Source organism: Babylonia areolata, chromosome 3 (genome assembly GCF_041734735.1).
Source record: "Babylonia areolata isolate BAREFJ2019XMU chromosome 3, ASM4173473v1, whole genome shotgun sequence".
NCBI classification, from domain to species: Eukaryota; Metazoa; Mollusca; class Gastropoda; order Neogastropoda; family Buccinidae; genus Babylonia; species Babylonia areolata.
Genome location: NC_134878.1, coordinates 28,138,538 through 28,153,632, shown reverse-complemented (window position 1 = coordinate 28,153,632; position 15,095 = coordinate 28,138,538). Strand labels below are relative to the sequence as shown.

The 15,095-nt window shown below is 45.1% G+C and overlaps 2 protein-coding genes across 7 annotated transcripts in view; one reads left to right on the top strand and one right to left on the bottom strand.

Moving 5' to 3' along the window:
• LOC143279916 (EF-hand calcium-binding domain-containing protein 7-like) overlaps positions 1-15,095 on the bottom strand; it is a 54,783-nt gene that overhangs the window by 20,619 nt on the left and 19,069 nt on the right. For 4 of the 6 annotated variants that reach the window (XR_013054970.1, XR_013054971.1, XM_076584246.1 and 1 more), the window contains 7 exons: positions 12,946-12,981; positions 10,531-10,569; positions 6,063-6,142; positions 3,864-3,993; positions 2,882-2,982; positions 1,690-1,844; positions 353-486 (listed from right to left, as the gene is read on the bottom strand). Coding sequence is in view for 4 of the 6 variants with exons in the window: in XM_076584246.1 (XP_076440361.1) it covers positions 353-486; positions 1,690-1,844; positions 2,882-2,982; positions 3,864-3,993; positions 6,063-6,142; positions 10,531-10,569; positions 12,946-12,981 (675 nt within the window). In the remaining 2 variants the exon portion in view is untranslated. The remainder of the gene's footprint in view (positions 1-352; positions 487-1,689; positions 1,845-2,881; positions 2,983-3,863; positions 3,994-6,062; positions 6,143-10,530; positions 10,570-12,945; positions 12,982-15,095) is intronic. The other 2 variants (XM_076584247.1, XM_076584249.1) reach the window with 1 other exon arrangement.
• Positions 5,148-5,630, top strand: LOC143280214 (uncharacterized). Its single transcript, XM_076584847.1, has 2 exons — positions 5,148-5,298; positions 5,479-5,630. Exons 1-2 carry the CDS (start codon positions 5,148-5,150, stop codon positions 5,628-5,630), a joined length of 303 nt encoding a protein of 100 aa, XP_076440962.1.

Here is a 15,095-nt window from a genome sequence, read left to right as displayed (position 1 = left end):
ACACCTCTCACCTGTCATTCATTGTCACCTCACACCTCTCACCTGTCATTCGTTGTCACCTCACACCTCTCACCTGTCATTCAAGGTTAGTCCACACCCCTCATCTCTCATTCATTGTCACCTCACACCTCTCACCTGTCATTCATTGTCACCTCACACCTCTCACCTGTCATTCGTTGTCACCTCACACCTCTCACCTGTCATTCGTTGTCACCTCACACCTCTCACCTGTCATTCAAGGTCAGTCCACACCTCTCACCTGTCATTCATTGTCACCTCACATCTCTCACCTGTCATTCATTGTCACCTCACATCTCTCACCTGTCATTCGTTGTCACATCACACCTCTCACCTTCCACCACCTGCCATTCATCGTCAGCAACTTGATCATCACTGGTGCGGATGTTGAACCAGCTGAACTCCTCACGACTCAGCAAGTTGTTGCCGTCCAAGTCTGACACATCAAAGATCTCCTCCAGGGCTGCCCTGTACACATGAACATATTTGTGATACAACACTGTCTTTATCACTGTCTTTGTCATACATACATCACTGTCTTTGTCATACATATATCACTGTCTTTGTCACACATATATCACTATCTTTGTCACACATATATCACTATCTTTGTCATACATATATCACTGTCTTTGTCACACATATATCACTATCTTTGTCACACATATATCACTGTCTTCACATATATCACTGTCTTTGTCACAAAGATCACAATCTTTCTGACAAGCATATCACTGTCTTTGTCACACATATATCACTATCTTTGTCACACATATATCACTGTCTTTGTCACACATATATCACTGTCTTTGTCACACATATATCACTGTCTTTGTCACAAAGATCACAATCTTTTTGACAAGCACATCACTGTCTTTGTCACACATATATCACTATCTTCATCACACATATATCACTGTCTTTGTCACACATATACTACTGTCTTTATCACTGTCTTTGTCACACATATATCACTATCTTTGTCACAAAGATCACAATCTTTTTGACAAGCATATCACTGCCTTTGTCACACATATATCACTATCTTTTGTCACAAAGATCACAATCTGAAGGCTTGGTGAGCGCACTGACCTGAAGGCTTGGTGAGCACACTGACCTGAAGGCTTGGTGAGCACATGGACACTGAACTGAAGGCTTGGTGAGCACATGGACACTGAGCTGAAGGCTTGGTGAGCACACTGACCTGAAAGGTTTGGTGAGCACATGGACACTGAGCTGAAGGCTTGGTGAGCACACTGACCTGAAAGGTTTGGTGAGCACATGGACACTGAGCTGAAGGCTTGGTGAGCACACTGACCTGAAAGGTTTGGTGAGCACACTGAACTGAAGGCTTGGTGAGCACACTGACCTGAAGGCTTGGTGAGCACACTGACCTGGAGGCTTGGTGAGCACACTGACACACTGACCTGAAAGGCTTGGTGAGCACAGTGACCTGAAAGGCTTGGTGAGCACACTGACCTGAAAGGCTTGGTGAGCACATGGACACTGAGCTGAAGGCTAGGTCAGCACAGTGACCTGAAAGGCTTGGTGAGCACAGTGACCTGAAAGGCTTGGTGAGCACATGGACACTGACCTGAAGGCTAGGTCAGCACAGTGACCTGAAAGGCTTGGTGAGCACAGTGACCTGAAAGGCTTGGCGAGCACACTCACCTGAAGGGCTTGGTGAGCACGATCTTGTCATCCTTGGTGGTGATCAGCTTGGCCTCTTTGCTGGGTTCTCCCTTCCTGGCTGTCAGTCGGCAGCCAGTGGTGAAGGGCACCAGGCTGTACGTGCCTGAGGTCAGGTCACAACGCACCCCGTGACACTGTGACACAGCACACACATTCAGGTCACACAGCACACTGTGACACTGTGATACACATATTTAGGTCACAGCGCACCCTGTGACACACACCACACACATTTAGGTCACACCACATACTCTGTGACACTATAACACACCACACACATTTAGGTCACACCACACTCTGTGACAGTATAACACACACCACTCACATTTAGGTCACAACATACTCTGTGACACTATAACACAAAACACATACATTTCGGTCACACCACACTCTGTGACACAACAACACACAAAACACACATTTAGGTCACACCACACTCTGTGACACTATAACACACACCACTCACATTTAGGTCACAACATACTGTGTGACACTATAACACACACCACTCACATTTAGGTCACAACATACCCTGTGACACTATAACACACACCACTCACATTTAGGTCACACCACAGTCTGTGACACTACAACACACAACAAACACATTTAGGTCACACCACACCCTGTGACACTTTAACACACACCACTCACATTTAGGTCACACCACAGTCTGTGACACTTTAACACACACCACTCACATTTAGGTCACACCACAGTCTGTGACACTACAACACACAACAAACACATTTAGGTCACACCACACCCTGTGACACTTTAACACACACCACTCACATTTAGGTCACAACATACTCTGTGACACTATAACACACACCACTCACATTTAGGTCACACCACAGTCTGTGACACTACAACACACAACAAACACATTTAGGTCACACCACACTCTGTGACACTATAACACACACATTTAGGTCACACCACACTCTGTGACACTATAACACACACCAAACACATTTAGGTTGCAGTGCACTATGTGACATCATGTCACACCTCCTTCTTTACTTACAGACTTCATAAAAGACATCAAGAGGGATCATCAATCTGTGTGTGTGCGTGTGTGTGTGTGTGTGTGTGTGTGTAAATGTCTACAAGCGCGCATGTATGTGTGCATGAGTGTATTCATGTGAGAGAGAGTCCATCCACCAACGCCTTTGCCGTCGCGTTGTTCAGTGAAGGCGATGAAAGCGTCCTCATCTTCCTTGTCCTCCTGCAGGATGTACACAGCTGTGTCCACTGGCCCTCGCTCTCCTGCCCACACCAGCCACCACAGTGACATTCCATCAATATGGCAGTCACCACAGTGACATTTCATCAACACAGCAGTCACCACAGTCACCTGTCTACAACATCAGCCACATTCCATCAACACCTGTCTACAACATCAACCACATTCAATCAACACCTGTCTACAACATCAACCACATTCAATCAACACCTGTCTACAACATCAGCCATATTCCATCAACATCTGTCTACAACTTGAGTCACATTCAATCAACACCTGTCTACAACATCAGCCACATTCCATCAACACCTGTCTACAACATTCACCATCACATAAGTGACATCCATCAACACCTGTCTACAACATCAGTCACATTCCATCAACACCTGTCTACAACATCAGCCACATTCAATCAACACCTGTTTACAACATTCACCATCACATAAGTGACATCCATCAACACCTGTCTACAACATCAGTCACATTCCACCAACACCTGTCTACAACATCAGTGACATTCCATCAACACCTGTCTACAACATCAGTGACATCCATCAACACCTGTGTACAACATCAGCCACATTCCATCAACACCTGTCTACAACATCAGTCACATTCCACCAACACCTGTCTACAACATCAGTGACATTCCATCAACACCTGTGTACAACATCAGTGACATCCATCAAAACCTGTCTACAACATCAGTCACATTCCATCAACACCTGTCTACAACATCAGTCACATTCCATCAACACCTGTCTACAACATTCACCGTCACATCAATTTCAGGGCTGGGTGTAATGACATACCCAGAGTGAGGACTGGTCACAATGACCTAGCCAGTCCGAGGTGCTGAGTTTAATGGCCTACCCAGTTTGAGGGCTGTGTGCAAAAGACGTACCCAGTTTGAGGGGCTGGATGGTGATCCAGACAGATGTGTCCTCGGTCAGAGTCAGCTGGTACTGGTGGCTGACAAACCCTTTGCTCTCGTCCACAAAGAAACAGCCTTTGGACTGAGCATGGGACCAGTCCTGAACACACAACATCGTTGTCAGGTAACATCATCACTGTCATCAGCATCATCATTACTGTCAGGTAACATCACCACTGTCATCAGCATCAGCATCACTGCCAGGTAACATCACCACTGTCATCAGCATCATCATTACTGTCAGGTAACATCATCATAACATCATCACTGTCAGGTAACATCATCACTGTCAGGTAACATCATAACATCATTATAACATCATCACTGTCAGGTGACATCATCATAACATCATCACTGTCAGGTAACATCATCACTGTCAGGTAACATCATCATAACATCATCACTGTCAGGTAACATCATCATTCATCAGCATCCCTGTCAGGTAACATCATCACTGTCATCACCAGCATCATCACTGTCATCAGCATCACTGTCAGGTAACATCATCACTGTCATCAGCATCACTGTCAGGTAACATCATCACTGTCATCAGCATCACTGTCAGGTAACATCATCACTGTCATCAGTATCACTGTCAGGTAACATCATCACTGTCAACACCAGCATCATCACTGTCAGCAGCAGCAGCAGCAGCGTTATCAGGTAACATCACTGTCATCAGCATCATTGTCATCAGGTAAAATCATCATTGTCATCAGGTAAAATCAGTCATTATCAGCATCATTGTTGTCTGGTATCCACACCATGATCACACCATCAGCTATCAAAACCATGATCACATCATGGTCTATCCACACCACAATGACATCATCATGATCTATCCTCACCACAATGACATCACCATCCTTGATCTATCCACACCATAATGACATCACCATCATGATCACGATCTATCCACACCACAATGACATAATCAAGATCTATTCACACCACAATGACATCACCATCCTTGATCTATCCACACCATAATGACATCACCATCACGATCACGATCTATCCACACCACAATGACATAATCATGATCTATTCACACCACAATGACATCACCATCCTTGATCTATCCAAACCATAATGACATCACCATCATGATCTATCCACACCACAATGACATCACCATCATGATATAGCCACACCATAATGACATCACCATGATCTATCCACACCACAATAACATCACCAACATGATCTGTCCACACCATAATGACATCACCATCATGATTTATCCACACCACAATGACATCACCATCCTTGATCTATCCACACCATGACATCACCATCATGATCTGTCCACACCATAATGACATCACCATCATGATCTGTCCACACCACAATGACATCACCATCATGATCTATCCACACCACAATGACATCACCATCATGATCTGTCCACACCATAATGACATCACCATCATGATCTGTCCACACTACAATGACATAATCATGATCTGTCCACACCACAATGACATCACCATCATGATCTGTCCACACCACAATGACATCACCATCATGATCTGTCCACACCACAATGACATAATCATGATCTACCCACACCACAATGACATAATCATGATGTGTCCACACCACTATGACATCACCATCATGATCTATCCACACAACAATGACATCACCATCATGATCTATCCACACCACAATGACATGATCTATCCACACCACAATGACAACATGATCTATCCACACCACTCCATACCCCAGTGACATGATCTATCCACACCACAATGACATCAGTATCTATCTACACCCCAGTGACATCATGATCTATCCACACTACAATGACATGATCTATCCACACCACTCCATACCCCAGTGACATGATCTATCCACACCCAGTGGCATGATCTATCCACCCTACAATGACATCATGATCTATCCACACCACTCCATACCCCAGTGACATGATCTATCCACCCTACAATGACATCATGATCTATCCACACCACTCCATACCCCAGTGACATGATCTATCCACACCCAGTGGCATGATCTATCCACCCTACAATGACATCATGATCTATCCACACCACTCCATACCCCAGTGACATGATCTATCCACACCCAGTGGCATGATCTATCCACACCACAATGACATCACCACAGTGGCTGCATTACTCAGGGTGGAAATCATCTTACCCGAAGCCCTTTAGGTTCTGATAGCCGACTTATCACTGGAGACTTCTTGTTTCCCCGTGGGGATGGCTTTGGTAGGTCATCTGTAAAAAGCAATTCAATATGTGTCATCTGTAACACAACTCACAGACTGTCTTCTGTAACACAATACGCAGATGTCATCTGTAACACAAATCACTGTCATCTGTGACATAATTCACAGACTGTCATCTGTAACACAACTCACTGTCTGTCATCTGTAACACAATTCACAGTCACCTGTAAAAAAAATTCACTGTCATCTCTTACACAACTGACATACATGTCATCTGTAACACAAATCACAGGCTGTCATCTGTAACACAATTCACAGATGTGTTGTCTGTAACAAAATTCACAACAAATAAATCAATATCACAAGTAAAAAAAAAATGACACATTTTAACAAGCTAACACAACAGCAAATAAAAACAACATCACAAGTGAAAAATGAGACATTTTTACAAACTAACACAACAACAAATAACAAAAGGCAAAGCCTTCAAGACTCACTTGTACTTTGCGCTATCTCCAGTGAAGAAATCATGAGGAGAAAAAAAAAAACAGATAACAAAAATCGTTAAAGAGTGTTCTGTATTAAATATGATACATAAAATAAGCTAAGGAGAAGAAAAAAAAATTGAGGCACACGAGCAGGATTGAACCATGCATGCTCAGTTCCGAAGCAAGCTGACTAATCCCCACAGCTGCAGCGCATCTGACTTCATTTGCCTAAATTTGATATTTAAACCAATGTTGCTGTTTTCTTCTTCGTGCAATAAATAGATATTATATTGGACGTGATAACACCATTCAAAGCATGTTTTTTGTGTGTTTTATTACATCTCAATTATTCTTTTATTTCGGCGGTAAAGGAGATGTTGCTATCCCTTCAAACACATCTCAACACATGGTAGACATCTAGATCTGCATGAACCATTCTATAATGGGCTGGAAGAAACGACCCATTCAATTTTTCTTTTATGTTCATTCCAGTTAATTCAGTGTCCACTTCAGAATATTCATATGCAGTAAACTCGTCGATGGCGTAGTTAGTATCACAGTAAATGTTCTGTCCAGAATTTGTATTTCTTTCCTTTTAATTGTGAACAAGAAAAATGAGGTTATGTTGCTTCTTACCAAATGCAATACCTTCTAGCAACTCAGTGGGAAGTGGTTTTTAGAATTCAACGAAATAAACTGTTAATGATACAAAAAAATATGTTATTGGTATGACTATGAAGATTTTTTTTTTCAAACTATGTTTAAGCCAAATTTGGTATTGGCAGACAAAGTATTTCCAGAGAAAATGGCAATGTCAAAGTTTACGACAGATACACAGACACACGCACACAGACAACCGAACACTGGGTTATAACATAGACTCACTTTGTTTACACAAGTGAGTCAAAAACAACATCATAAGTAAAAAAAAACAACACAAATGTAAACAAGGTACCACAACAAAATCAAATAAAAACAATATCACAAGCACAAAATGACACACATGTAAACAAGCTAACACTACAACAACATATAAAAGCAACATCACAAGTGCAAAATGACGTGACACATATAAAAGCAACATCACAAGTGCAAAATGACAAATATAAACAAGCAAAATGATACATATAAACAAGCTAACACTGGAACAACAAATAAAAGCAACATCACAAATGCAAAACGACACATATTACCATGTGGATAAGTTGAGTTCAATGTCCCACTGGCATTTGTCCTTAAATTCCCAACCCTTTCAAACATTTCATAATAACCATCATCATCATCAGCATCATCATAATCATCATCATCATCATCATATTGCATAGCACAGTCACACATTGCACAATGCTACAGCATGACACAGCACAGTCACACACACACTGCTACAGCATGATATAGCAAAGTCACACACTGCTACAGTATGACACAGCACAGTCACACACTGCTACAGTATGACACAGCACAGTCACACCATGCTACAGCATGACACAGCACAGTCACACACTGCACATTGTTACAGCATGATACAGCACAGTCACACACTGCTACAGCATGTCACAGCACAGTCACACACTGCACACTGCTACAGCATGATACAGCACAGTCACACACTGCTACAGCATGATACAGCACAGTCACACACTGCTACAGCATGTCACAGCACAGTCACACACTGCACACTGCTACAGCATGATACAGCACAGTCACACACTGCTACAGCATGATACAGCACAGTCACACACTGCTACAGCATGTCACAGCACAGTCACACGACACAGCACACTGCTACCGCACGACACAGCACAGTCACACACTGCTACAGCATGTCACAGCACAGCATCTCAGCAAGCAAGAAAGGCAGGAAACAAACACATCAACCTGACAGACTGCTGCAAACACAGCACATCTTTCTGTAAGGAATGGAAGAAGGAAGACCAAAAGAAGGCAGAGGTACATGATTGCTGTAAACACTGCACAGTCTCTGCAAGGTAAGGAAGGAAGAAGACAAGGACAAGATGAAGAAGAAAAAGGAAGGAGATGAAATAAGTTAATGCCAGTATTAATTTGACAGCAACCAACTCCGTGTTTAACTCTAAAGCAGAACACACGAAAGCAGCAGAAAAGTGCAGCGGAGGCGGAGACGGAGGGAGGGAGGGAGGGAGGGACAGAGAACAGTGCAGAGGAAGGGAGGGAGGGACAGAGAACAGTGCAGAGGGAGGGAGGGAGGGATAGAGAACAGCGTAGTGGAGAGGGAGGGAGGGAGGGACAGAGAACAGTGCAGAGGAAGGAAGGGAGGGACAGAGAACAGTGCAGTGGAGAGAGAAGGAGGAAGGGAGGGACAGAGAACAGTGCAGAGGGAGGGAGGGAGGGATAGAGAACAGTGCAGTGGAGAGGAAGAGAGGGAGGGAGGGACAGAGAACAGTGCAGTGGAGAGAGAAGGAGGAAGGGAGGGACAGAGAACAGTGCAGAGGGAGGGAGGGATAGAGAACAGTGCAGTGGAGAGGAAGAGAGGGAGGGAGGGACAGAGAACAGTGCAGAGGGAGAGGGACAGAGAACAGTGGAGTGGAGAGGGAGGGAGGGAGGGATAGAGAATAGTGCAGTGGAAAGGAAGAGGGACAGAGAACAGTGGAGGGAGGGACAGAGAACAGTGTGAAGAGGGAGGGAGGGACAGAGAACAGTGCAGCGGAGGGAGGGAGGGACAGAACAGTGCGGAAGAGAAGGAGGAACAGTGCGGCAGAGAAGGAGGAACAGAGAACAGTGCGGCAGAGAGAGGGAGGGACATAACAGTGCGGCAGAGGGAGGGAGGGACAGGGAACAGTGCGGCAGGGAAGGAGGAACAGAGAACAGTGCGGCAGAGAGAGGGAGGGACATAACAGTGCGGCAGAGGGAGGGAGGGACAGGGAACAGTTCAGTGGAGAGGGAGGGACAGAGAACAGTGCGGCAGAGGGAGGGAGGGACAGAAAACAGCGCAGCACAGAGTGAGGGAGGGACAGAGAACAGTGCGGCAGAGGGAGGGAGGGACAGAAAACAGCGCAGCACAGAGTGAGGGAGGGACAGAGAACAGTGCGGCAGAGGGAGGGAGGGACAGAAAACAGCGCAGCACAGAGGAAGGGAGGGAGGGACAGGGAACAGTGCAGTGCAGAGGGAGGGATAGAGAAAAGTGCAGTGCAGAAGGGAGGGAGGGATAGAGAAAAGTGCAGCGGAGAGGGATGGAGGGAGAGACAGAACAGTGCAGCACAGAGGGAGGGAGGGAGGGACAGAGAGAGGGAGGGACAGAGAACAGTGCAGCAGAGAGGGAGGGAGGGAGGGATAGAGAACAGTGCAGTGGAGAGGGAGGGATAGAGAACAGTGCAGTTGAGAGGGAGAGAGGGAGGAAGGGACAGCGAACAGTGTAGTTGAGAGGGAGAGAGGGTGAGGGAGGGAGGGGTAGAGAGCAGTCCAGAGAAGAGGGAGGGACAGAGAACAGTGCAGTGGAGAGGGAGGGAGGAAGGGAGGGAAAGAGAACAGTGCAATGAAGAGGGAGGGATAGAGAACAGTGCAGTGGAGAGGGAGGGAGGAAGGGAGGGAAAGAGAACAGTGCAGTGGAGAGGGAGGGAGGGAAAGAGAACAGTGCAATGAAGAGGGAGGGACAGAGAACAGTGCAGTGGAGAGGGAGGGAGGGACAGAGAACGGTGCAGCAGAGGGAGGGAGGGAGGGATAAAGAAAAGTGCAGTGGAGAGGGAGGGATAGATAACAGTGCAGTTGAGAGGGAGAGAGGGTGAGGGAGGGAGGGGTAGAGAGCAGTCCAGAGAAGAGGGAGGGACAGAGAACAGTGCAGTGGAGAGGGAGGGAGGGACAGAGAACAGTGCAGTGGAGAGGGAGGGAGGGAGGGAAAGAGAACAGTGCAATGAAGAGGGAGGGACAGAGAACAGTGCACTGGAGAGGGAGGGAGGGAAAGAGAATAGCATACCGATGCTAAGCAGTGACTGCCGTGACCCGGAACGACCCGCTGAAAGAAAAAACCAACACAGTGCCAGTGCATGACCTGAACAGGGGGTTTCAGGGCTGTTCCAATACCCTCCCCCTTCCCCCAAGGCATGACCTGGACAGGGTCTTAGGAGCTGTTCCAATACCCTCCCCTTTGCCCCAGTGCATGATCTGGACAAGATCTCCAGAGCTGTTCCAATACCCTCCCCAGTGCATGATCTGGACAAGGTCAACCTGACACGGCACTATCCAGAGTGTGTCACACACTATCACCATAACAACCAATACAACACCACACATCACCACGGTGTCACACACTATCATCATAACAACCAATACAACACTACACATCACCATAGTGTCACACACTATCATCATAACAACCAATGCAACACTACACATCACCATAGTGTTACACACTATCACCATAACAACCAATACAACACTACACATCACCATAGTGTCATTCACTATCACCATAACAACTGATACAACACTACACATCACCACAGTGTGATACACTATCACCATAACAACCAATACAACACCACACATCACCACAGTGTCACACACTATCACCATAACAACCAATACAACACTACACATCACCACAGTGTCACACACTATCACCATAACAACCAATACAACACTACACATCACCACAGTGTCACACACTATCACCATAACAACCAATGCACTATCACCGTAACAACCAATACAACACTACACATCACCACAGTGTTACACACTATCACCATAACAACCAATGCAACACTACACATCACCACAGTGTCATTCACTATCACCAACAGCAACCAATACAATACTATGTCACACATAACAAGACGGTCTTCTGATTACTATCCAGACAGCACACAGCCGTGTGATAAAAACACACTATACGCAGCCATGTGATAACAACACATACTGTACACAGCTATGCTATAACACACACTGTGCACAACCATGTGATAACAAACACACTGTACACATCCTTGTGATTACACTGTGGTACTGGCTACACCAAACAGACATTGGGTGTTACACTGTAAGACTGGTTAGACCGAACAGACATGGGGTGTTACACTGTGAGACCTGTTACACCACACAAACATTGGGTGTTATACTGTGAGACTGGTTACACCACACAGACATTGGGTGTTATACTGTGAGACTGGTTACACCACACAGACATGGGGTGTTATACTGTGAGACTGGTTACACCACACAGACATGGGGTGTTACACTGTGAGACTGGTTACACCACACAGACATGGGGTGTTATACTGTGAGACTGGTTACACCACAAAGACATTGGGTGTTACACTGTGAGACTGGTTACACCACACAGACATGGGGTGTTATACTGTGACACCTGTTACACCACACAAATATTGGGTGTTACACTGTGAGACTGGTTACACCACACAGACATTGGGTGTTACACTGTGAGACTGGTTACACCACACAGACATGGGGTGTTATACTGTGAGACTGGTTACACCACACAAATATTGGGTGTTACACTGTGAGACTGGTTACACCACACAGACATGGGGTGTTATACTGTGACACCTTTTACACCACACAAATATTGGGTGTTACACTGTGAGACTGGTTACACCACACAGACATGGGGTGTTATACTGTGAGACTGGTTACACCACAAAGACATTGGGTGTTACACTGTGAGACTGGTTACACCACACAGACATGGGGTGTTATACTGTGACACCTGTTACACCACACAAATATTGGGTGTTACACTGTGAGACTGGTTACACCACACAGACATTGGGTGTTACACTGTGAGACTGGTTACACCACACAGACATGGGGTGTTATACTGTGAGACTGGTTACACCACACAAATATTGGGTGTTACACTGTGAGACTGGTTACACCACACAGACATGGGGTGTTATACTGTGAGACTGGTTACACCACACATACATTGGGTGTTACACTGTGAGACTGGTTACACCACACAGACATTAGGTGTTATACTGTGAGACTGGTTACACCACACAGACATTGGGTGTTATACTGTGAGACTGGTTACACCACACAGACATTGGGTGTTATACTGTGAGACTGGTTACACCACACAGACATTGGGTGTTATACTGTGAGACTGGTTACACCACACAAACATTGGGTGTTACACTGTGAGACTGGTTACACCACACAGACATGGGGTGTTATACTGTGAGACTGGTTACACCACACAAACATTGGGTGTTCCACTGTGAGACTGGTTACACCACACAAATATTGGGTGCTACACTGTGAAACTGGTTACACATCAAAGACATGGTGTGTTACACTGTGAGACTGGTTACACCACATAGACAATGGGTGATACAATGTGGGGTGGAACAGTCACAACACAATGTACCTGATCGTAATGACACCTGCGACTGTTTCCTGTCCTCTGAAAGTGCAACCAACACCACACGGCACAGCCATCATTACAACACCACAGCCATCATCACAACACCAACACAGCCATCATCACAACACCACCTGCATCGTAACAACACCCCAGCCATCATCACAACACCACAGCCATCATCACAGCCATCATCACAACACCACAGCCATCATCACAACACCACAGCCATCATCACAACACCACAGCCATCGTCACAACACCACAGCCATCATCACAACACCAACACAGCCATCATCACAACACCCCAGCCATCATCACAACACCACAGCCATCATCACAGCCATCATCACAACACCACAGCCATCATCACAACACCACAGCCATCATCACGCCATCATCACATATCACAGCCATCATCACAACATCAACGCCATCATCACAACACCACAGCCATCGTCACAACACCACCTCCATCACCACAAACATCATCACAACACCACAGCCATCGTCACAACACCACAGCCATCATCACAACACCACAGCCATCATCACATCACAGCCATCGTCACAACACCACAGCCATCATCACAACACCACAGCCATCATCACACCACAGCCATCATCACATCACAGCCATCATCACATCACAGCCATCGTCACAACACCACAGTCATCATTACAACATTTTTTCTTTCATACTCTCTACAGCAGAATACTGTATCACTGTCCTAGCTGGTCTCCCTGATAACAAACTAAATAAACTTCAGTGCATTCAGGATCATGCTGCCTGATTCATGCTCTGTAAGCCCAGGCATGAGAGTGCAACATCACACTTCAGAACACTTCACTGGCTTCCTGTGAAGGCAAGAATTCAATACAGCTTGCTTGTCTCTGCTTTCCATGTCTCTGTCACAACAATATGCCACAGCATCTTCCATTATCCTCTCCACCTATGTCATCCTTCTAGGTCAGTGTGCTCTTTGACACCATATCTTTCAGATCATGTCATGCTGTGGAGAAGGGTGTGTGCCTGCTTTTAAATTTTGTGTTTTAAAATGAACATTTTTAGCATACTGTGATCTGTTTGACTAGCTTTAAGAGTTCGAAGTAAATTTTCAGTATTTTGTGATTTCTTTTTTTATGAATTGTGATTTCGGGAGTAGTTTTAAAAATTGTGATATGGTTTTTAAGGTATTGTAATATTGGATTTAAACTTCTTGACATGTGTGCATTATTTAGGTAGTGATGTATAATACACATGCTGAGTGTTGCATAGTCTGTGATGATTGTGTGTGTGTAAGAACATGAATTAGTGCCGAGTCTTTGGCTGGCTGTCTGTACAGGATTATGCATGAAGTTTTTCATTTCAGTTTAAATGCAAGTTTTAAACATTAGTTTTTACATTGCACAGTACCAGTTTGCATGATTAACATAGGAAGGCACTTTATAAATGAAATCACTATTGTTACTTTTTTTTTTTTTTAATTCTTATCATCATCATCATCATGGTATAGATACTTATACAGTGCCTATCTCTGGCCAGACACCAAACTATATATATATATGATAGTCAGTCGTGTCCGACTATGACCATCAGAACAGCAGAGGAGGCAACTGCTGTTCCAACTATTTGGGCTAGAATTTGATTAAGGTGGAGAGTGTCTTGCCCAAGTACATCCCCACTCTCTCGGCCAAGAGGGTTTTAGGACAGTCGGCGTTGGGATGGTTCCCAAAGGCAAACTAGCCCACAATGCGGCAGCACTAAGAGCCAGTGCAATTTTGCCTCCTAGTATGAGTGTCATAGCCCTTCACAAAAGACTAAGCTGTAAATGGTTTCCCATTGACTGGAGAAACTATTGATAATACAGCTCTCACTTTGCTGTTGGCCCAAATGTAAACTTATGTCAATCTGTGATATAAGCCGAGAGACACCAAACTAAGTGCTTTACAAACATGGAGTCATCAGCACTACAGGCTGCCCATCTGGGTAGAGCCGAGTGACAGCTGCCTTTGGGCACTAATCATTCATTTCCTGTGTCATTCAATCAGGTTTCAGTCATGCACACATACTCACACTGATATCTAACATTCAAGACAAATTACAAGTCTAACGTATAAACTTCGTTTAAATGCTTTTCGTACAAAATTTTCAA

Coding starts and splice junctions, on each gene's coding strand:
- LOC143280214 (XM_076584847.1), top strand. CDS start 5,148: ATGACATCACCATCCTTGATCTATCCACACCATGACATCACCATCATG. Junction 5,299..5,478: donor TGACATCACCATCATGATCT/GTCCACACCATA, acceptor ACAATGACATAA/TCATGATGTGTCCACACCAC.